Source organism: Megalobrama amblycephala, linkage group LG2, assembly GCF_018812025.1.
Source record: "Megalobrama amblycephala isolate DHTTF-2021 linkage group LG2, ASM1881202v1, whole genome shotgun sequence".
NCBI lineage: Eukaryota > Metazoa > Chordata > Actinopteri > Cypriniformes > Xenocyprididae > Megalobrama > Megalobrama amblycephala.
This window is the reverse complement of record NC_063045.1, coordinates 36,139,076-36,164,246: the sequence shown is the minus strand read 5'-3', so window position 1 is coordinate 36,164,246 and position 25,171 is coordinate 36,139,076. Positions and strand designations below refer to the sequence as shown.

The window sequence follows — 25,171 nt, the reverse complement described above, 5'->3', positions numbered from 1 at the left end:
TCAGAAAAGTTTATAGTTCACATTAGAACATAATGGAATGAGCCATGGGGCTTAGAAACCATTACAACTAAGGAGAAACTGTCCCCCCTCCCTCTCTTTCAGCAATAATCATATTTTAAGACCAAAACAAACCTCTGCCAATCAGTTACGTGGCAGTCGATCAAATAAATGTGCAATCTGTAAGCAGTAATCCTGAAATGGTTTGAGTTTACCCGATTTCCTCCAAATCAGTTATGGTTACTGGGCAAATGTTTTGCCACCTAATTAATATTAATGATAAAAGATTGATGTGGTTTATTTTGGTCCCCCAACACTTTTCAGATCATTCTAATCAAACATCAATGCTGACTTACCAATGACTTTGACCTTTGTGATGTGAGTTACATTTCCTTCAGTGTTGGAGGCATGACACTGATACTGGCCTGATGTTTCTCTGCTTACAGCATGGAAAGATACACTTCCATTCATGATCTGTAGGATTAAAATGAGAGATATGAGAGTTTGTGAAAGCCTGGAAGAAAGAGTAGAGGATAACCATATTCTAGATTTGATCCTCCACTGCATTTGTGAATTTAAGTAAATGAAATCAAAATGTAGGTTCTGTGGTTTTTAATCCATGTCCGTTAGCTTTCAGCTAAGGTCAAAGTGAGTATAGTCCTAAAAGTTGACAAAACAAACTTCTTTCTGTTCCAGGAAAGTGGATGAAAAATGCTGATGACTCGTGTTGTTTGCAGGGGTGTATATATATTTTTGTCCAATCAAATGCACTCTAGAATGAGCAATAGCAAATCATTTTTGTTTTTTGTTTTCCAGGCTGTGATGTGCAGTAAAGGTTATTGGCGATTTAAAAAAGGACGAGCATTTTGATATGTCCCACCCCAACTTTCAGTAGGAAATACATCAACACAGGGAAGATAACAGCATTTGTTATCCATTTTCATGGGATTTTTAAGTGCAAAATCAGTAGATGTGATCAAACTAACTAGTTAGAAATTCCCACCTTTACTTTGTTTTGAGATTTTATTGGCCCTCCATCTTTAGACCAGGTTATTGTAGGCCGTGGATTTCCCTGGGCAGCACACTTCAGGGTTACTGATCTACCTAGAAATACCTCAACGGCAGGAGGTGAGGTTTCCGTAAGCATAGGAGGTGCTAGACATAAAAATAAGCAAAGAAAACAGTCATAATCTTTCAAAGAATGGCAAAGATTCATTAACGATCAAATGTGATGCTATGAAGAGCATGTTACTAACTTATTTTTCTGCCACAGGCATAGGCCTACTGCACTTATTCAACTTTAAAAAATATACTCTAATACTTACACACTTTAAATATATATTACATTATCTATCTTAATAAATCGGTAAGATTTTTTAATGTTTTTAAAAGAAATCTATTATGCTCACTGAGGCTGCATTTATTTGATAAAAAATACAGTAATATTGTGAAATATTATTACAATTTAAAATAACTGTTTTCTATGTGAATATAATTCTATGTGAATAAAATTAATTTATTTCTTTGTTGGCAAAGCTGAATTTTCAGCGTCATATGATCCTTCAGAAATCATTCTAATATGCTGATTTGCTGCTCAAGAAAACAAAAATGTCTTTACTGTCAGACTTTACTGTCATTGCTAAATTAAAATATTAATTTCTTAATATTAATATTATATTAATATTAATAAAAACAATGAACAACTGTATTTTCATTAACTAACGTTAACAAAGATTGCTCATGGTTAGTTCATGTTAGTTAATACATTAACTTATGTTTAACTAATGAACCTTAGATAATACAAAATGGTAATCTCACTATAGTTAAATCAGCTTGTAGCTTTGAAAGTTAAAGTTTTAAAATAGTGTACTCAGAGCTGGTTGTACTTTATCCTTTTTTTCTTTTCTTTTTTTTACTTTAATGAAAGGCACAGTGGAGTCCAGTCAGGCCTGCAAGATGCTCTTTCTGCTTGGCGTCCCGCAGCTCAAACAATTGACAAGTTGAAAACCGAGCCTAATATCAGCACAGGCCTCAAATGGCTTCTTTAATCTGGCCAATACTGCTTCTGAGTGTTGCTACAGCGATCAGAGAATGGCCTTAAGGTGTGGCCGACAGAGACAGAGCTGCCTCTGTAACAGGTGCACAGAGCACTGCCTGGTAACAGGTGCATGAAAACAGGCTGGGTTGTGTATTCATTCATGTTCACTGCATGTTTGAATGGAGTCATGGATGAGCATAATGGCATTGTCTCACTGGTCTGACATAAAGAGAAACGCTTTGATGGTTCTGATTCAGACTACTTGTAAAATTAGATATCCTTTCTTACAATAAATAATTCAGGCCTTCTCATTGGATATGGTGAGTCTCACCTGTAATAAAGAGAAGAGTCCAGCTCCCGTTGCTTCCAGCTTCCTCTGTGGTTTTGTCTAGCGGGAGGATTCGGCACTCATACCAGCCTTCATCCTCTAGGAGAAGCCCCCTGATCTGCAGTGATGTTCCCCCGATGAGTGACACTCGACCTACGCACGACCAGGAGAGGGAAGACGGTCAGAGAACCAATGACAAACGTGTACAAAACAAAGAGTGCTGCATATTTGTTGCAGACAAATTTTTCAAATAATGAATATTTTTTAAATATCAAATATTTCAATAATATTGCTACAATATATATATAAAAAGCTACATATATATATATATATATATATATATATATATATATATATATATATATATATATATATATACAGTCGAACCAAAATGTATTCACACACCTTGAACATTTCATTCATTAATACAGTTTATTCACTAAAGTTAAAAAAAATGGTAATAAAATATGACAAGATCTCAGAGTTAAACTGTGTCAGAAAAAATTAATCTTTATGTCAGATAACACTGAAACACGCAAAACATGGTCAGGTCAAAGCGTCTGAATAATTTTTGGTTCCAAATTTTTATCAATTTTACTGGTAATCCACTGTATGAAGAATTTTTGGGTATAATATGTCAACTGTAGTGTCCTGCACCCACTAGTAAAAATATATCAAACATATCAAAAACGTCTGAATAATTTTTGGTTTGACTGTATATATATATATATATATATATATATATATATATATATATATATATATATATATATATATATATATATATATATACAGTCAAACCAAAAATTATTCAGACATTTTTGATATGTTTGATATATTTTATATATATATATATATATATATATATATATAAAGTTAATATTATTTTATTATTTTTGTTTTAAAGTACATTTAAATTAAGTTTTTTTTTATTTTTTATTTAAATAATAATAATAAAAAAGATTACATCACTTAAAATACACAAGCCATTGAGAGATTGTACAAATGAAGTATACTGGTTTCAGACTTAAGAATTTTAAATTAAATCAAATTTATTTCAATACCATATAATAGTTCACATTTTTACAGAATTTTTTTATTTAAATGCATTAAATGAATTAAAAATCTAATATACACACTGTACATTTAAGTGTCCAATATATCATCTATTTTAATTTTACAAGGCTCAGATAGATTGTGTTTAGTCTAGATCTTTTTAGCATTTGAAACTCTATCTCTCAGTTGCCAGGTGACTGAGCCCTGTAGTGACGGTGTTTGCTGACTCACCCCTCCCTCCTCTTTCTTCTCTCTCTCCCTCTCTTTATCTCACTTTCATTCAGCGAAATGAGCTTTTCAAAGACTTGTTTGTTTCTCAAAATCTATAGTCATTTAAAGAGACCAGCGGTCAAAATCTTCACCACAGAAGCCACATCAAAGATAAAACTGACTTAAACTGAAAATCTATCATCTGCAAACACGTGCGTGGCCGATGCATGGCATATAGCTATGATGTATTTATGAAAATAGGCGGTGACAGCAATCATTAACTGAGCTCCCAAGAGGAGAGACTGTGGAAACAGAACTGGGCATGAGATAACAGCTGAGAGCATCATGGTCCATCCACCCCTGTTTATTTTACCCACATGGAAGCCAGAGGTCATGTAAAAAGGGACACGGACACCATCCCTGAGGATTTGGGCTATACAATATGTTCCTGTCCAGCCCAAACACCCACAAGCCAACACTAAAATGTTGCCACGGTACCTGCTGCCAGTGGTTTGGATTTGAATTTAGTTGCCATGGTGACAGGGATTAAAATCAGTTCGGGGGTGGGGCTTAGAGGGAATTTAAATTCTCAAGTTACTTGATACTGCTGAAAAGAAGCTGAGGAGAAAGTAAACTGTTTAGTTTCAAAATTTCACACTACAGTGTGATGGAAAATAGCTATAATAGCAGGGAAACCAAAAATGGAAAGAAAAAATATCACAAATGAGATCTCTCTAGTATCTGAACTGTTTCTCAACTCAAACTGAGACGTCTGCTGAAGTCTTCTGCTTCACAGATTTGTCTCCTGAGAAAAAGATCCCCGGTAAACACTCCTCCTCTAGATAAACAAGTCTCTTCTAGAGTTTCAAAAGAGGTCTCAAAAATGTCTCAGCTTTGCAAATATATCAAACTTCAAATTTCAATACAAACTCAAATATTTCTTCTCAAATTCTTTCAAGATCAAATGATCAGATATTTATGCTCTAGCACTTGACTTTTTAATGTCAATTTATGTAATTTTTCATTTCTCCTAACCAACTAAAGGAGAAACATCTGAGAGAAATCTGATACTTGTACATAAAACATAATAGAGAACTTCATTCCTTAAAGGGATAGTTCACCCAAAAATGAAAATTTGATGTTTATCTGCTTACCCCCAGCGCATCCAAGATGTAGGTGACTTTGTTTCTTCAGTAGATCACAAATGATGATTTTTAACTGCAACCGTTGCCGTCTGTCAGTCAAATAATGCTAGTGGATGGGAACTTCTAATATAAGAGTAAATAAAACATGCACAGACAAGTCCAAATTAAACCCTGCGGCTCGTGACGACACACTGATGTCCTAAGACACAAAACGAACAGTATTTATATAATTTTTTTACCTCTAAAACAGCACTATGTCCAACTGTGTTCAGCATTCGCTTAGTGAGGTCTGATCGCGCTCTGACAACAGAAGTGATGTCTAGCACTCGTTGAAGTAAATGCGCGAGACATCACTGCCACTGTCAGAGCGCGATCAGACCTCACTAAGCGAATACTGAACACAGTTGGACATAGTGGTGTTTTAGGTAAAAAATTATATAAATACTCGGTTCGGTTTCTTGCACAAACTGATCGCTTCGTGTCTTAGGACATCAATGTGTCGTCACGAGCCGCAGGGTTTAATTTGGACTTGTCTGTGCATGTTTTATTTACTCTTATTGTAGAAGTTCCCATCCACTAGCATTATCTGACTGACAGATGGCAACGGTTGGAGTTAAAAATCATCATTTGTGTTCTACTGAAGAAACAAAGTCACCTACATCTTGGATGCGCTGGGGGTAAGCAGATAAACATCAAATTTTCATTTTTGGGTGAACTATCCCTTTAAAGGCCACCACGTTCCAACAAGACTGCGATGGCAGCAAGGAGCTGACGGGTGATGATTTGGGCTGGAATATTGCGAAGTGAGATGGAAAGTCCCTTTAGGATCTCTGAGGGTATTAAAATGACTTTTGCAAGATATGTGAAGTTTATAACTGGCCATTTTCAGCTATGATATAAAAAGGAGGATAGTGCCTTCTGAAATACAATGCACTATGCACTATCCCATGCTGCAAAAAAAAACACCACAGCAATAAAACTGTTTGAAAATGTATTTTTACACCCACTGTAAATGTTTCTCTTTGTGAGGTTTGGTTAGTGATGGCTGAAATGCATCTTTACGCACAACTGCCAGCCTGCATGGAGAGCTTCTTGAGACTCCAGAGACACCAGCAGCTTCAAATACCTGTTTGCTGCTCAACACTGGCGTTTTTATAGCTGCCCTTTTAAAACAATTAATTTTTTTAAACAAACTTTCATTAATAAGCCTTTATCTGACCGAGTTCTGCTGTGCTCTAAATCACTCAGAAATCTTATGATAATTTGATAATCTCCATTCAGTTTGACACAATATTAGTTGTTTTCATGCCTTTTGCACAACATTGGACCATTTCATGCTTTTCATCTTCAGAAAGATCTTTCTTCCTCTCCATATGGCATGAGAACTGTGACTTGCTTAATAATGTGGAACAACCTCTAAGTAGGGTTTCCATAGACCTAAGTAGACCTGGCAAATTATTAGAGATTGATACCAGTTATCTAAAAAGACATGGATAAATAAACAAACATACATTTTCTTAGAAAAACTAAAATCTGAATGTTTATTCTACTGAAATCTTACTAATATGTCACTTACATAATAATTTGGAACACGGTGTACATTATATATATATATATATATATATATATATATATATATATATATATATATATATATATATAACATTAAAGGTATAGTCATAATTTACTCAACCTCAAGGTCCAAAAGTTCATGTGTAATACATTTTATGTTGAATTAAATCAAATATTTCTTCCTGAAGCTACTTTTTGTAATGTCTATTTGATGCTTTACACAATAATGATTTCAAATTATTTTGGGGGTAATTTCTCAGCCAAATTTGATGTCTGATTAATTTGCAATTAATTAGATTAATTAATCATCAAGTAATTAAAAAAATTAATGGCTTGACAGCCCAAATTACAATGCATCAAAACATAAAAAAAAAACACCATCTGTGTGTGTTCACCTGTTTCCTGGTTCAGCAAAGATTCATTTGAAGTTTCACATGCAAGTATTAACTCACTTGTTTACTTATGACTGACTGACTAACCATTTCCCACTGAGCAGATCACAGTCGAACAAACACACGCTCGCTCTGTTGCTTAGTCGACGACGAGTCAAATCTCAGGAGAAACTAATATTAGCCTCCTTACTGTATGGAGTAACATATGCTGTCATTTGTATCTATTTGCTTTAACATTTGAAACCAATGTTAGACCAGGTTTATGCTGTAGAAATACAAATACAGTCATTTTAAGAGGTTTAATTTACAGCTGTTAAATCATGTTTAAAAACAATCTTCTAGGAATACGCTGGAAGAATGATCTGTAATAAAGTCTATCTGAGTAACACTCAAGTCACCACTTCTACCTATTTAAATTTAAGGTTTGCTGGTTGCAGGTTTAATGACTTGAGGCTATGAAACCTGGAGTCTAAATCCTATCCGCTGCCTTGTATCCCAGAGACATTGTGTCACCTCTTGGCACAGTTTTCCCAGGTAGGGACTCTCCAGTTTCAGCTCAGGAAAGCGAGGGTCAGGTTTCACACCATAGTCGTCATCTGTATTCTTTTTATTGTGTTTCAAGTCACTGTTATCTTTTGAAATTTGAATCATCATGATGGGCTACTGGGAGGCTGCTTAGTTTGATCAGACCAATGGCCTTTCAAGATAGCGTGCTGCTCATTAGGAAGAGTTTTGACTCAGTAGAGTTTTTGAATGCTGTGGGGGATGGGTGGTCATTTGGAATAGAGAGTGTCACTAAAAAGTCTGCACTCTTCACTGCAATCTATAGATCTGGTCTACTTTGTGAAGTAATCTTAAATTCATAAAATCATAAATTCCACCACTGCAAGTGGCCAACGTAATTTTAGGTTTCTAGATTTTTTTTTTATCTAGTTGTGGTATAGCAAAATGACCACCACAAAACCTAAATGTGCTTTTGATTTTGTTGTGTATGACAATTTTGAATAATATAAATATGGAGTTGACACACAAGACACCATCCCAGCTAACAAAAACAAAAATCTGTTTTTTTCTGGATGTTTTTTCTTGGTTATACGAACGTTAAGGTAACATTCCGTTTTATCATTCTGTAAACATTATGGGAATGTTACTTCTGAATGTTCTCTCAAACAAGGAGAAATATTTAAAAGACAAATGTCCAACTAAAACATTTCAGGAAAAAAAAATAAAAAATAAAACGTTCCAAGAATGATGTATAAATAATGATTTTGTGCCTTTTATTAACATTAACATTAATATTAACATTATTAAAGACCAGATAACTTATAATGAACATTCTATTAACGTTACTGGATGAAAGTTTGTTTACAACTTTTGGAGAAGCTTGCCAGAATGTTCTCTGTTAGCTGGGATATAGCCCAAGGCAATGAAATTCACACTAAGCTCACCCTTCACCTCTTCCCATGCTGCACCTGCCCCCCTCAACCCCACCTGCAGTTTTGCACTGCTCAAAAATTCCCGGCTTTACACCTTTTGTTTCTTTTCTTTGTATCACATCACATAAAGTGACAGTTGTGACGCCCTCTAACCTTTATTCGGATGTTGCTTTACATGAAGCCATTCATTCCCGCCTTTAGTTCACAAGGAAGAAATTTTAAACCCTTGAACAAATGTGAATAAAATCGATATTCAGTGTCGTTCAGTCTCACATTAACTACAAAACACTAAAACATGCTTAAAAAATGTGGAGCCATTATCAGCTGAACATTTACCTATAAACAATAGCTCGTTTTGTTTTTTAAATTTGTCATACTGTTGCAAATTAAAGATGTTGTTTGTTGCACATGTAAACAATTTTGTGCATGAACTGTAGCTTGTCACACAAGTAAAGACATTTACATTTAAAGCATTTGCAGATTAGCTTAAAAACATTGTTGCATATGTAAACAAATTTGAGTATGCACCACTACATGTTGCACAAGAAAACAAACTCACTTATAAACTATTGCTTGTTGCACAAATACAAAAATCACATATAAATTGATGCTTGTCGAACAAGCAAAAAAATCACTTATAAACTGTTGCTTGTAGCACAAGTAAACAAATTCACTTTAAATTTTTAAGTTTTGCAAATTCGCTTTTTTCGCTTTCTGCACATGTAAACAAATTTATTTATGAACCATTGCATGTAGTAAATGTTGCTTGTTGCACAAGTAAACACATTTAATTATAAACTGTTGCTCATCACACAAGTAAACAAATTTACTCATAAACTGTTGCTTGTCGTACAAGTAAACAAATTGGCTTATGTCGCTTTTCACAGTAAACTAATTCACAATTCTTTATACATTAGCATATAATCCATTGCTTGTTGCATTAGTAAATTAATTTGGTTATAAACCAAGTTATGTTAACTTTTTCAGGTTTTGCTGATGCTCAGTAGGTTTGCATTCCATCGCCAGGGCAACATCGTGATGAACAGGTGCAGTGCTGTCTTCAAGAATTTGTTTAATTGCAAAGGGATGCACTGCTTTAATACATAAACTGCAGGGTTGAACCTGTCATCCGGTCACTATGTGGAAGGTGAGGACTAATCCAAGCACAGAAACTTGCAGTGTTACCAAGGCAGCCTGTTTCTTTCTATGTTAGAGCTATTGTCTTTTTTAAAACGGGGGGGGGGGGGGGGGGGGGGGGTATTTTCAGCATTGAAAGACTCTTTTCCCCGTAGACACCCTTTGTATTCCAGCTCCCAAAGACACAATAGGGACTTCTGCAATGAGAGGGGGAGAAACTAGCGGGTCCCACAGCACACAAAAGAGCAGAGTTACTGTAAGATGAGACACGCTATGACCGAAGTGGCACTCAGGTGAACAAATTACGAAAGAGGTGAGAGATACCGTATTGTGGATAGTAGGATGTGGTTTACAATACGGCAGGCATTTCGAAAAGTGCCTTTTTTAATTTTTCTTGTCAACTACTGTGCCATACCTTTCCCAACTCAGAGGTCTTGACCTTTTCTATTAACAACATAAAAAATAAAACCTAACATAAAAATTTCGATAAAATCTGTTGAAATGATATTCAATTAAATTAGCTCGTAACCTAATACATGACATAATATATAGCTGTGTCCCACATTTTGCATTCAACCCTGTTAGTACATGAGTTTCCCAATATTACAAAAAATGTAACATGCAAAATGTAAGACACCGAAGAAATAACATTATTTGGACCCTTGCTAACACATGACTGGAAAACAAATATTTACAAATACTGGTCCCACACCAGCTATCCTTGACTGAGCCAAAGCTTAAAGGGTTAGTTCACCCAAAAATGAAATTTCTGTCATTAATTACTCATGTCATTCCACACTTGTAAGACCTTCATTCATCTATGGAACACAAATTAAGATATTTTTGATGAAATCCGAGGGTTTCGGATCCACAGGCAGCAATAGGCAGCAATGTCATTGCACCTTTTGACGTCCAGAAAGGTAGTAAAGACATCGTTAAAATAGTCAATGTGACTACAGTGGTTCAACCTTAATGTTACGAAGCGACGAGAATACTTTTTGTGTGCAAAAACAAAACAAAAAGTAACGACTTTATTCAACAATTTGAATTGTTGTCATATGCAGTTGATGTAGTGAATGCAGTTCAGTGCTTGTCACATGGACTATTTTAACAATGTCTTTAATACCTTTCTGGACCTCAAAAGGTGCAATGACGGTGCTGCCTATGTGTGGTTCAGAAACCCTCAGATTTAATCAAAAATACCTTAATATGTGTTCCGAAGATGAACAAAGGTCTTACGGGTTTGGGACGACATGAGGGTGAGTATCTAATGACAGAAATTTAATTTTTGGGTGAACTAACCCTTTAATTCAGCCTAAATGCACAACAATGTTATTTATTATCATAGTTCAACATTTTATTTTTTATTTAAATTTGATACATTTTATTTGTAAGGAAGCTTGTTTCCACCATGGAATAGAAAAAATGTATTTTGACCTTTTATCTCTCAATTCTGAGTTTACATCTCGCAATTCTGTGTTTTTGTTTCTGCCACGGGATATATATATATTTTTAATTGCAACTATCTCACAATTCTGATTTTTTTTCTGTCAACTATGAGTTTATATATCACAAATTGGACTTTTTTTCTGAAAATTGCGAGAAAAATGTCCAAATTATGAGATATACATTTGCAATTTTGAGAAAAAATAGTCAGAATTGTGACAAAAAGTCACAATTACCTTTTTTATATTTTTATTCCATGGCAGAAACTAGTTTCCAAATATTTTTGATGCATGGTTGCAAAAATTCCAAACTTTCATGTGCCTAAGGTTGCTGACCCCTGCAATAGGCTTTCAGTGTTGAGACACTTACCATCATAGTTGGGATGCACTCGAAGATTGTTTACTCCAAAGTGCATGAGGATGGGGATATCGTAGCCTTGACGCACCCACTCTATGACGTGCTGAGGGGCAGTGCTGCCCTTGTCCGGGGATGGTAGATTGCATGTCAACACAGCAGTGTCCCCTTTCTTGGCACGGACGTGGGCTTCAGCTGCACTTGTGTGAACTAACATAAAATAAATGTAAATTTTATTAGTAAAAATAAAAGTAGTGAGTATTGTATGTATGATATATACAACATTTAATATAGATATACTAATATATATATTTAAATCAACTATTTTAAAACATGATGTTGTCAGTTGTGAAGTAGCTACTGTAAAATACTCACTGAAAAGCGACAGTACTGCAACAAAGACTTCCAACAAAGGAAGGTTCTTCAGTAGCATGATGAGTTTTCATTCAGATTCACATACCTGCAGAATATCAAACATACAAGATCAGACAACAGGCAAACAAAACTCAACCACAGTGAAAGCATATTACACAGTATGTCACAAACATATCCACACCTCTTTTGCTTTGCCTGTTTCTATAATCTCAGAGCACACAGGAGGATTATGGATCTTATGTACAGATTGTATTGTATATATGACCACAGTAAGCTCAACAACATGTCTGCATTGAACTAATTCATGTATAAACTTAAACTTAAACTAAAATTAGATTTATATTCTGACTCAAACTTCCAGTACCACATGTGATGCCTTCAGCTCAGGAGAGGACACTCCTTCCCAGCTATAAATGTGATTAAATACACTACTGAAAAAAAACAAATCTTTATTACCTATCTATGCAAAATTAAACATTTGCATTATGATATAATTACACTGAAAAGTCTTTTCTTTAGATACAGTCAAACCAAAATTTATTCAGACACCTTAAATGTTTCATTCATTAAACTATAGTTTAAAGAATGTAATAAAATATGACAAGATCTCAGAGTTAAACTGTGTCAGAAAAAAAAACTAATCTTAATTATGTCAGATAACACTTAAGCAAAACATGGTCAGGTCAAAGTGTCTGAATAATTTTTGGTTTTTAAATTTTTTTGTATTTTATTGGTCCACTGTCCACTGTATGAAGAATTTTGGGGTATAAAATGTCTAAAATGCTATCCTCACTTACATAAGCCATAGTGTCCTGCATCCACTGTGTATATATATATATATATATATATATATATATATATATATATATACACATTTTTGACACTTTCTTTTTTTAATCTGATGGTGTTAACTTATATTGTAAGAATAAAAATGCATGTCACACTGCAGGAAACTGGTGTCACTACTTGACACGTCACGTCAACTACTATATATACTTAACCTGTGCAAAGATGACTTTACAGTGCGTATACCATCAATAATGGCCATGTGGGTAGACAGGAAGTTGCGAGACGATTGATAAAATGCCCTCGGAGAACATACACAACTGCAGCCGAATGTCACTGAGTCATTAGTCTAACATTGCGGTCTTTGGTAAATCATTAACACATCAGGAAGCAATAGGTCTGTTGGGTGCAGCTGTAAATACTAAAGCGTGTGACTTGTGCGAAGGGTAAAGCTAACACTCCGCTTAGCTCACTGTTAGCCTGTGCTATGCACCAGTGCACAATACAAAAACGCCCGCTCATTACCCCCCGTGTGCAATGAGGGAGAGCTATTCTTAAAGACTGCTGAAAGGGGTCCCAAGACAATGCCACAGGTCACACGTTTCTCACCGCACACTCGGCTACCAGTCTGTTCACTTTGTTACCGTTTTATTCAGCAATCCAGAGAACTCGTGATACAAAAATCAGAGAACTTGAGTAATTCAGTAATACTTTTTGTACACTGTAAAATGTACCGCATCAGCTCTATGGGATGCTGATAAACCAGTTTTTCTCTGACAAAAGCTAGTAGGTAAGCGCTCTGCTACGGTTTGTTGCTGTCTAAGGGTAGACACTCAACTAACAGGGAATGTTCTCACTCAGAACTTTGGCTGATGTCCTAGCAAGATTGTCTAAAAGTTATGAATAAACATTCTTTCAGTTATGTTAATAGATCATTTGTTCAAAGTTGACAAATGTTGTTCATGCAACTTTTTTGGGCTTTCATCAAGACGTTTGTCTAAATATTATTTAAGTGTTGTTACTTACTACTTGTTTCAGAACGTTCAGTAACGTTCCCATAACATTTACAAAATGATAAAATGGAACATTCCCTTAATGTTTTCTATAAGGTACGCATAACCAAGAAATTTTTTTTTGAAACTTGTTGTTTTGAACATTCAGAAAAAAATGAGAAATAGCGTTTTCATATCTTCAGGAGAACATTAGCAACATCCTTCTTAGAACGTATTTTTGTTAGTTGGGCAACAGCATCCCAGCTAGACCAAAGTCCTACATAAATTACAAAGCACATAAAAGCTGTCTTTTTGATTTACTGTTTTACTGTAGTTTCAATAACCAACAGTAAAATCCTATTTATTAACCTTTGTGGGCAAGGGTTAGAGTACTTGGCCATTATAAATAACCAGGGAACAAACATTGTATTATTCCAGTTTCTGTCTATAAATACACCAAACTGGGGCCATATTGTAGGTTATGCTAATTCAAGGCACTGAAAGAGTTGAGTCGTCCATTCATTCTTGGCTTTTACAAAGGACAGGCTAAACTCATGTCACAAATTTCTTTCAGTCAATAAATCTGGCTGTGTTGTGAAGGAACAGGGCCAAATCGACCGTGAAAGCTAAATATAGTCCACTCATTTTAAGCTTAACCTTAATGTGAAAGGATCAGCAGTCATTCAATTATTCATATCTGACTTATTCTGCAAACAAGTAAATGAAGATGACAGTAACACTCAGAAATTTAGTTTAAACTAGTTGGCTGTAAATATGTTCTATATCAGATAAAGGAGTGTTAGGTCAAATTATTAATGTATGACGGGGGTCAATTAGATCTTAAGTAAACAAGAATTCAAAATTGACACGAAAATATAAAAAGTTACTTTTGTAACTTGTGATTTACAGTGTAATTATGTACAGTTTATTAGTCTTGTGTTATTACAAATGAATAACACAAATGTTTTTTTTTATGCATTTTTGGTTAAATGCCTGAAATAAGGTTTGAACGTTATTATTCTACTACATAAAATACATCAGTACCGCTTTGTGATTTTTTTTAAAGCTTTTACTTGTCTTGTAAAAGGCGGTTGCTGACAAGTGGGTAAATGTGAGTAGAGAGGTTGTCATTGTACACTAGTCCGCTTTCATAGCCTCGTTGTGTTATAATCACGCTCTGGCAAACTATTATAACTTGAACTTTCAGGGAAAATGTTTTTAAACAAAGACTGAAGGTGTTGTCAGAAACTGTCATGCAAAGTCATGCAACTGTAGTGTAGTTCATTTATAGCCTACGTTTAGCTTTTGACTTCTGCCGATGGTATTTATGCTTCAAAATGTCCAAAAGTTGTGTTCATTTGTGAAGATTTTGTTGGTCATAGACCTTACTTTCTGCAATAATCCAAAAGCTAATGGAAGAATCTTATTGGGTTTTTGTCGAGAGAACCAAGGTGATGCTAATTTCCAGGTTTGCCTACAAAAATGTCACCACTGTAGTGCTCTACATAACGTCCAATTTTGACATTTAAATTCCCAATTTATAATATTTTGTCATTTCATATTATGGAAGTATAATGAGATTTGTGGTGTGATTCATGCTGTCTTTAAATGAGGCCAAAGATGTTACACAACCTCACATGATTGTGCTCCTTTGAGATGTGGCAAAGCAATAAACTAACTTGAACTTCAAAGAAGCAAAGCAAACATTGTAAAGGACGAAACAAACAAGAAACATTCACACTAGCAACCTGCGAGAGAACGATTTACTCTTTAAAAGCCTTTAAAACAGTAGTCATGACATACTGTGAAAGTGAGTGCTATATTTACAAAAGCATTTGTTCATTAGAGCAAATAAACAGATCAGCTGTAGCAGCTGGACCTGAAACTCTGAGGCTCAGAGCAGATTCCCTGCTGACGAGCTAACGGATTTAATCAGCCAAATGGACTAACCATTGATTTGTAGAGGTCAGAAATGTTAACCCACTTTCCTTATTTTACAAAGCTACCAACAATACCCTTTTTATAAACTCAACAGATGATGTAGCCAGATGTGCACTTTAAAAACAATTGCAAACTCATTTTTGAATAATAGAGATTAGCTGCTATAGATGGACTGTTTTGGTTATATTATAAACCAGTTAAAATGATCTAAAAATGAAAGAAATTAGATCACTGTTTGTATAAGGAAAAAAATTTCAGTGAAGCCAAAAGTTGACCATGAACTTGTCAGTCACCAACATGCAAATTTCTACCGTGACACCAACACAAACAAAACATTTCCAGTGACAGAAAAAAGCAAAATGTGTCAAACAATCAGCCATTTGGTGATGAGGGAAAGTGCCATATCCATGACAGTGTTGATTACAGATTATCCATTTTCCAAAACAGTGATAATCATTTAACAACATTTCATCTGCAAGCATCATAATCCATACATTGCATAGTGCTGTGCATGAAAGCTCACTGATTCATGAGATCTGGGATCAGACACAGACACTCAGTGTAATCCAGGATAATCTGGCTGCAGTGAGTCTGAAAAAAAGTGACAGATTAATATCAAAGTAAATAAGAGCGATGACTCTGACCGGCGTATACTCTGTGGTATACTGGTGAATTTGACTACATTAAGCATGTGACTCACTCTGGATCTACACGTGAGCCACACTAAGCTAACTTTGACAAAAAGGAAAATCTATTGTCACAACCTTTGTTTACACTCAATAATGATTGTTTACACTCTGGAAAGTTTGATCAATAAACACTTAATGAACTTCAGTAATGGCAATACAAAAAGAGTTACCTAAGAGGGAAAAATAATTAAATGTCCAAATATAGTATGATGTGCTGTAGAAGAACAGGTCTGAAATTTAAGGTTCATTAGATTTACAGATTTCTACAATAACCTAATAGTCTAAGCCTGTTTTGGATATTGTAAGACACTTTGTTTGATAGATGTTGGCAATTTGTTTTCCCTAACTTGACCTGCCCCCACAAATCCACCATGCCGAATTGCAACTGGCAGTCAAATGCTAGATAAATACCCCACTTTTCCAACAAACATCAAAAAAAAAGAAAAGAAAAGAAAAAAAAAAGCCATAATCTACTTTGGCAGAATAGAGCCAAATCAGCAAATAAATGTTGCTGGCAATGTACATCTTAAGTTTGGCAAATGAACATGATCCTGTGCATTAGATAGATAGATAGATAGATAGATAGATAGATAGATAGATAGATAGATAGATAGATAGATAGTAGATAGATAGATAGATAGATAGATAGATAGATAGATAGATAGATAGATAGAATCACATGATGAATTTGTAGAGTGGGCAAGTATGTAAACCATATAGATAAAGTGCAGCGTGACTCGTGAAAGTAGCTTATAAACAGGCTATATCCCGGAACCTTCTGGGAACTTTAAATAACGTTCTGGAAAGTTTTCTCAAAAATATGAACAAACGTTCTTTCAAAGTTATCTTGTTCTCAAAACATTAGGACTAAAACATTAAATACATTGTACATGGAACATTTTTTTTAACGTACAGTATTATTTGGACGTTCATAAATGCTTTTTTTTATGTTATACTTGTTACTTTTGAATGTTATCTGAACATTTTGAAACGTTCCCATAATGTTTGAAAAATGATCAAATGAAATGTTCCCTTAACGTTCGCATAACCAAGTAAACCCCGTATTTTAAAACATAAAAGCGTTTTAAGCGTTCAGAGAACATTCAAAAATAAAGCTTTTATAACTTAAGCGTTTTATTACACATTACATTCTCAATCTAGAAATGTTTATTCTTGCCTATCTACCTTAGAGAATGAAACTTGTAAGAGACATGTTGTTTATGCTCACCTGTATCACTTCATCTATCAGCTGTAGTAAGCAGCGCTGTTTTGCGTTGAAGACGGAAAATACCACGAAGACAATTATTCCAAAAGTAAGAAATTATACTCTCTCATGCGTTAATTCCATATCACAATCAATTCTCAAGGGCAACTTCGGAAACTTTGCCAGTAAAATATTATTTTCCTCTTGTTTCTATGAATGACATGAAGAAAAACAGGCGCATAAACTTTGTCTCTATGGGAGGCTTGAGCTCGCGCATCAGCTCACCTCTCGCGTTGAGTTCACTCCTCCTGCTGCTGTTTTACTAAACTAATGCAAACATGAGCGCGCATGCGCAGAGAGCACAAGGAGAAACAAATGGACCAGTACAAAAATTTGCACATATTCAGCTGTCGAAGTCCGAAGAAGCAAAAAAAAAAACATCGTTTTAATTACAAAGGAACACTTAAAATGTTTTTAACATTTAATATAGAAAAAAGTGAAGTGTGCATCAGCACTACATTTATATAGGCATAAGGCAATTCATACAGATAGCTTAAGTCTCATAATACAGAGGTGTGTCTGCTGTACTTTGGTCAAGATTCTGATTATGTATGTCATCATTCTGGGCACACGTAAATTACTCCTGAGACTACAAGCACACAGTAAACTAATGAATAATGACGACTCACGGTGTTTGTGATGTGATAGACAATAGGACCTAAGTGAAAAAAAAATGCCATGGGTGTTGACATGAATTTCAGTGCTGATAATGCATATTAATAAAGAGGTGCATAAATAATACAAACATACACAACTCAACTGTTTGGTTACCAACATTCTTCAATATATCTTCTTTTGTGTTCAGCAGAAGAAAGAAATTCATAGGCCTACAGGTTTGGAACAACTTTAGGGTGAGTAAATGATGACAGAGTTTTCATTATGGGTGAACTATCCCTTTAAAATAGTGACAAGCTCTTCAAATTTAACCAGGTCAAATGCTCCTTGTAACATGCGGTATAAAAATGTGTTTAAACCTGGCATTTTAAGCCGCCTATTTATGAGATGAAACACTAGTTTGCGGGCCCCCTAGCGGTAGTAGACAGCTTGCTATGCAGTGGGTACAACTGTACACTTGAAACTATTTACCACTAGAGAGCAGTAAAGTGCAGCGACATTCGGAAAGAAACACTATCCTACTGCATATTCCACAGCAGGCCTATAAACTATGCATTACGCACCAACGTTTAGAACCGTAGTATTCTATACTGATGTCCCCATTACATTGTTGAATTCAGCAAGTCATATCAGTTTTAATCTTGGAAATACAAACTGTTATAAATTAAGAATGATATAAAGAAAAATGTTGGCTGATATTACTGATAGCCTACTGATATTCACCAATCAGGCTGGAAGTGGGAACAGAAAGTACAGCTCATTTCATTGGGAGATACAGCACCCAGTTTCTTCTGTTACTTCACATTGTGGCAAATGCAGTGTAAGTCATCAGACTATATACTGCAAGAATTACAATAAGAGAAGTATGAAAGGTATGCCACAGGGTTATTGTAGTTAACTGAAACTAAAACCATTAAAAAAGAAAAGAAAATTGTTAGCTTGAAATAAAATAAATGTGAACTGAAATAACATATTTTAAAAAAAATTAAACTGATTTTATTTGAGCTGTTTTCAACATTTCTCATTTTTATTTAGTTTAACTTGAGGTTCTAAAATAAGTGAAACTTATAAAAATATCTATAGACATGTTTAAAAAGAATAATAAAAATGACAAAAACACAACCAAATTACTATAGTATGAAAATTAAAATAAAAACAGAAAATATACAAATAAAAAAATAATTCATAATATCAAAAATACAGTAGTATTTCAACACTGGTACAGCATTCTAAACAACATACTAATTTCTGTACTTCTGTACACCAGTAAGCCAAAACATTATGACCACCTGCCTAATATGCTGTTGGTCTTCCATGTGCTGCCAAAACAGCACCGACCTGCTGAGACATGGACTCTACAAGACCCCTGAAGGTGTCCTGTATGGGATGTGCTCGACAATTTCGATCCACCTGTTGTTCGATCCAACGGGACTTGAAGGATCTGCTGCTAATGTCTTGGTGCCAGATCCTTCAAGTCCCGTTGGATCGAACAACAGGTGGATCGAAGTTGTTGGTCTAGCACATCCCACAGATGCTCAATTACAAACCTGATTCCAAAAAAGTTGGGACACTGTACAAATTGTGAATAAAAAAGGAATGCAATAATTTACAAATCTCATAAACTTATATTTTATTCACAATAGAATATAGATAACATATCAAATGTTGAAAGTGAGATATTTTAAAATGTCATGCCAAATATTGGCTCATTTTGGATTTCATGAGAGCTACACATTCCAAAAAAGTTCCAAAAAAGAAGCCATATCTAAACATGATCCAGAAGCGCAGGCGTTTTCTCTGGGCCAAGGCTCATTTAAAATGGACTGTGGCAAAGTGGAAAACTGTTCTGTGGTCAGACGAATCAAAATTTGAAGTTCTTTTTGGAAAACTGGGATGCCATGTCATCCAGACTAAAGAGGACAAGGACAACCCAAGTTGTTATAAGCACTCAGTTCAAAAGCCTGCATCTCTGATGGTATAGGGTTGCATGAGAGCATGTGGTATGGGCATCTTACACATCTGGAAAGGCACCATCAATGCTGAAAGGTATATCCAAGTTCTAGAACAACATATGCTCCCATCCAAGACGTCAGGGAAGACCTTGCATTTTCCAACATGACAATGCCAGACCACATACTGCATCAATTACAATATCATGGCTGTGTAGAAGAAGGATCCGGGTACTGAAATGGCCAGCCTGCAGTCCAGATCTTTCCCCCATAAAAAACATTTGACGCATCATAAAAAGGAAGATGCGCCAGAAGACCTAAGACAGTTGAGCAACTAGAAGCCTGTATTAGACAAGAATGGGACAACATTCCTATTCCTAAACTTGAGCAACTTGTCTCCTCAGTCCCCAGACTGTTATAAAAAGAAGAGGGGATGCCACACAGTGGTAAACATGGCCTTGTCCCAACTTTTTTGAGATGTGTTGATGCCATGAAATTTAAAATCAACTTATTTTTCCCTTAAAATGATACATTTTCTCAGTTTAAACATTTTGATATGTCATCTATGTTGTATTCTGAATAAAATATTGAAATTTGAAACTTCCACATCATTGCATTCTGTTTTTATTCACAATTTGTACAGTGTCCCAACTTTTTTGGAATCGGGTTTGTAAATTGAGACTGGGGAATTTGGAGGCCAGTGCAACACCTTGAGCTCTTCATTATGTTCCTAAAACCACTCCTGAAAAACGTGTGCAGTGTGACAGGGTGCATTATCCTGCCGAAAGAGGCCACTGCCATCAGGGAACGCCCTTGTCATGAAGGGGTGTACCTGGTCCGCAACAATGTTTAGGTAGGTGGCACGTGTCAAACTTACATCCACATGAATGGCCAGACTCAGTGTTTCCCAGAAGAACATTGCCCAGAGCATCAAACACCCTCCACCGGCTTGTAGTCATCCCACAGTCCGTCTTGGTTCCATCAGTTCCCCAGGTAAACGGCGCACACATACAGCCGTCCACATGATGTAAAAGAAAATGGGACTCATCGGACCAGGCAAACTTCTTCCACTGCTCTAAGCTACACTTCCAACGCTTCAATGCCCATTTCAGCCACTTCTGAAGGTGGACGGGGTCATCATAGGCACTCTGATTTGTCTGCAGCTGCACAGCCCCATACGCAGAAGTGCAATGGAATGTGCTGACACACATTCCTCCCATGACCATCATTAATATTTTGTGTGACTTTGACCCAGTCACCTTGCCATAGCAATTTGGCCCTTGTCAAAGGTGATTAGATCTTTATTCCTGCCCATTTTTGAAAACATTGATTACAAAAAACTGATTTGCTTACCATCTAATCTACCCAGACCTTACTTTGTGGCCTTGTTAAGAGATGACATAACAAAATCAGAATTATTCATTAAATTACCTCTTTTGTCACTTATAAGATTGTAATAATGTCACTTGGAACCTTTTCAAAACATATTAATATTTTAATTAAAAATATTTAATTGATACCTCTCATAACCTTCAGTGGTTCTCAAAATACAACACTTTTTGCTCCCTCTAAAATAAGCGGAACAAGGTGAACATCAATACTTCATTCAGTAATTTTTTTAAACCAAACAGATGGATGAATAAAACTAGTTTATTCCACAAAACAATACTGCCATAGCAACTACACTACCAGTAAAACTTTGGACACATTACCTCAATCTTTATTTTTACTATAATTATCCACATTTTAAAATAATAAAGTCATTAAAGCTACAAAAAAAAACACATGGAAGTATGTGAACACAAATAGAAGTATAATGTAGTGAAATATGTAGTGAAAAAGTGAAACAAATCAAAACTATCTATCTTAAATATTTTCCTATGTACTTTATAGCTGCATAGACTGCAGCTACAACTACGCCTTTTTACATTGTGAAGAAGTTCACATGTATAGAAGATGCTTTTTGACTGCTTTTCATCACTTTCCAGACTAACTTATCCAGGAAAAAAAGAAAAGGTATATATTTTTATCAATATACATTTGTGTACATATCTAATTTAAAATATAAAAAGTGTCCGAACGTTTCACTGATAGTGTATATACAGTAAGTAACATGTTCCAATACAGAAAACATAAATTTTCTAGCTTTTAAAATGATGCTTCTTCAAACAGTTTTACAAAAGCTAGGAAAATATCAGCATATTTCTTGTTGGCCTTTTATGCATTTAGCTAAATAAATATTCTTAATATTGCACTTCTTTTTTCCTTTTGGTAAAATAAAGGTATTCAGCTCAATAAAGCTCAGCCAAGCCACTGCGTGCCACGGTTTCTCTCCTAGAGAAACTTATAGTAAACAAAGAATGAATGTCTTAAGGCAAATCATGCAAAACAGCTGCAGAAAAACACACAGAAGTAACAGCATTTAGTATGACTAAATCCATTTAGTCATCAAAGTCTGGGATGTCATCGTAAGAGTAACCACGGTAACCCTTGGAAGCATAATAAGCAATCCGCAAATGATAGAATCCAGGAAGAAAGATCAGTATTCCGATGATGAGAACTGGGATTGTGCGATCTGGGTTCTACAACAAGACCGTAAATTACTGTCAAACATAGTGACAGATACAGTTCACCTTTTTCCAATTACAACACAGCACTTTTGTCTACTCACCGTGACATGAATGATCCCTGCCAAAAGAAGTGATCCAACAATTATCAATACAGAGCCAACCAGAAATAGGAACGTTGCCAGGGCAATGGCCTTGTAGGGTACTTTAGGTGGGGTTTTCTTGAACTAAAAAACAGTTTTTAATTTAATATATGACAATAGAGACGTATGTAATACCATTTATAGATTTTCTACATCAAGTTTTCTCACCTGTAGATCAATGTAGCCTTCATCACTATCTGCAAGCCTGGAGTATTTCACCTTATTGTTTGGAGCAGCACTGGCTGTGTTGTTTCGAGTCGCCATCATGATGTTGTTTAGGCTTCTTGGCACTTGGAAGATGATGATGAAGAGCAGCAAACTATACTGAGACTATCTAAGAGTGTATCCGCTTCTGATGTGGTTTATTCTGGGAGACCAGAAGAAGGTTTTAACTCATAACAAATGAAACACATTTAGTTCAGCATGAAAGTCATGTTGGATTTGTTTTCTATCATTTGAAAATTACCAGTCACCACAGAAGTTCAAATACACAACAGTAATTTGGTAGCATCCTGGTGGTATAGTCCATTGTCTCAAGAAAGATAATTATTTAATAGCAGCTATTATATAGTTATTCAATAAACCCAAGAAGTTATTTATACAGTCTGTGTCATGAATCTTGTATTGACGTTTCAGACTTCGTTTCAGAAAAAAAAGCATAGGATTTACTTTGAAACGATTTTCACTCCAAAAATTGCTAGCAAATTTCACAAATAATTACAAATAAACAGCAAGTAACAAATTTTTAAGTAGAAAGTCTAAAATAGTATAGCATTTTTACAGTGTGGTTGGGCAGTTTGCAGAGGCGTTCATAATATACTCACCAGCTCGTGCCTTTAAGCATATACTGTTTCACTAACATTAAATTTAATGTCGTTTTGAACATCCGGGCTGAATTTTGATCTACTATTGTCACAGAACTACCAAAACTTTCTTTCCCCCCCTGAAAACACTACTCGTCCCTCTGTGGACATTGTTTACTTCCTTATTATTCCCTTTCCAACCTGCGCGCGCGCAGGAAAGAAGACCAGCGGCAGCCAATAACAACTGGTCTTTATGCACACGACAAGATTACAAACGAGTAAAATAAATAAATTACAAATTTTGCTCTATACATTAAAAGAATTACACATGAAATCGATTTTAAACAGTACATTAGTGAAATAAATAATTACAATGAAAATGAATGTGAATTAGATTTTAAATTAATATAGTTAAAAAGAAAAAAAATACAGTGCATCAGTAAAACAACTAAATTTAAAACCAGCATCATTTATATTTATTTTTTGACTGTTAAAAAGACAAATGTAAGGACACAAAACAATAAACAAACAAAAAGTTAATTTCTCATCTCTAGATTAGAGTTAATAATAATAAATTACATTGATCAAATGAAATTAAATTACTTCACACTGCTCATTGTCACGGTTGGTTGCAGGGTTGTAGCCTGGTAATACCAGACTCTGCTACTTCACTTTGCTTCGTAGACAGAGTCTGGAATGGCATAATAGAGAAGTGTTTTCTCTCTTGCTAGGGGACGCTTGTCTGAAGTTTAAAATCATTGGTTACCCGTAAGCCAATCAAACGTTTAGTTATGACGTATGTTATCCGCCTGTACAGCCGCATCGAACACAAATCATGCATCGAACTCAAATCTATGATTGAACTCCACTGTAAACCTGTTGTAAACACATGATGATGTGAGCGAAATACCGGAGTGAACATGGCTGTAAACGACTTTTGCAGATTATGCGAAGTTAATGCATCCCGAAGTTTGCATCCCGTGTCTCGTTTCCCATTTCCGCGGTCGTTTCGGTTTTGATTTCTCTAACCTAAATGTAAAACTCGGCGCTTAGCATCTACGTCACGGCTTCAGCCCGCCCCTGTTCGTTGATTGGCCCGGCTGTTTCCAGACCGGTGGCAAACACAAAGCTCTGACGCTGTATCAGACTGAGTACAGAAGCGAAATGAAATTGAGCGGAAGTAGGAAGTCTGACGTAGTCAGGCTAGCAGGGTTGGGCAAAATGACAGCAACATAGTGTCGGCCCAGATCCGGCCCACATCTGGTCCGCATGTACCAGATGTTGGGCGGATCTGGGCCGACACTATGTTGCTGTAAAATGTATTTTAAAATAAAATACCAAATACCTTAATTTTAAGTGTATCAAAATAAACTACAAAATACAGCAGCCACACCGTGTATCAAAATAAAATACTGTATTTTTGTATTTTAAAAATATAAAAAAATACTTTTACAAGGGAGCATGACATTTCTTCGCAAACCATCCATCAATTGGCCTATTTGATCGATCCTTTCACCATTACACTGACTCAGTTGATTAAGTAAACAATGTTTGATAGCACCTTTCTCTGCACCTTTCTCATGCAATAAATCTGACATATGCAACCAGTTAAAGGCACAATGTGTAGGATTTTTAGATTAAGATATCCAAAAACCACTAGAACAATGTTATATATTTTGTTGACTTGTGTACTTACAACTTCCCAAATGTTTCCCAGAATGTTTAAATCCAGAGAAATAAGCAATTTTAACTAGGACACAGACCGTGTGCTTGTGTCCCATCAATGACATCACATCCTCGATTTCCGGTTTTATTTTGTCGAAACCATGGAAACACCAAAGACGCTTTAGTATATTATGTGTTTTATTAGACAGGGGAGCAACTGTTTGGATACATTCATCGACAGAAAACTCATCATGTTATAAAGCTCAAGACA

The 25,171-nt window shown here is 35.4% G+C and overlaps 2 protein-coding genes across 6 annotated transcripts in view; both read right to left on the bottom strand.

The window, feature by feature from the left end:
* Positions 1-17,411, bottom strand: part of igsf9a (immunoglobulin superfamily, member 9a) — a 30,501-nt gene extending 13,090 nt beyond the window's left edge. For 3 of the 5 annotated variants that reach the window (XM_048173525.1, XM_048173549.1, XM_048173542.1), the window contains exons 1-6: positions 17,123-17,411; positions 11,487-11,571; positions 11,127-11,321; positions 2,367-2,516; positions 1,001-1,152; positions 354-471 (exon numbers count right to left, since the gene is read on the bottom strand). In XM_048173525.1, the coding sequence (XP_048029482.1) occupies positions 354-471; positions 1,001-1,152; positions 2,367-2,516; positions 11,127-11,321; positions 11,487-11,544 (673 nt within the window). In that variant the 5' untranslated portion in view covers positions 11,545-11,571; positions 17,123-17,411. Of the gene's footprint in view, positions 1-353; positions 472-1,000; positions 1,153-2,366; positions 2,517-11,126; positions 11,322-11,486; positions 11,572-15,699; positions 15,797-17,122 lie in introns of all 5 variants that reach the window. The other 2 variants (XM_048173539.1, XM_048173531.1) reach the window with 2 other exon arrangements.
* A 3,785-nt stretch (positions 17,412-21,196) lies between these two features.
* On the bottom strand, positions 21,197-23,451 carry tmem230a (transmembrane protein 230a). Its single transcript, XM_048173563.1, has 4 exons — positions 23,257-23,451; positions 22,601-22,799; positions 22,394-22,516; positions 21,197-22,304 (listed from the first exon to the last, which is right to left on the bottom strand). The coding sequence occupies exons 2-4, from the start codon at positions 22,697-22,699 to the stop codon at positions 22,164-22,166; spliced, it is 363 nt and encodes a 120-aa protein (XP_048029520.1). The 5' UTR covers positions 22,700-22,799; positions 23,257-23,451; the 3' UTR covers positions 21,197-22,163.
* Positions 23,452-25,171: the final 1,720 nt, after the last annotated feature.

Coding starts and splice junctions, on each gene's coding strand:
- tmem230a (XM_048173563.1), bottom strand. CDS start 22,699: ATGATGGCGACTCGAAACAACACAGCCAGTGCTGCTCCAAACAATAAG. Junction 22,517..22,600: donor AAGGCTACATTGATCTACAG/GTGAGAAAACTT, acceptor ACTGTTTTTTAG/TTCAAGAAAACCCCACCTAA. Junction 22,305..22,393: donor CAGGGATCATTCATGTCACG/GTGAGTAGACAA, acceptor GTCTTGTTGTAG/AACCCAGATCGCACAATCCC.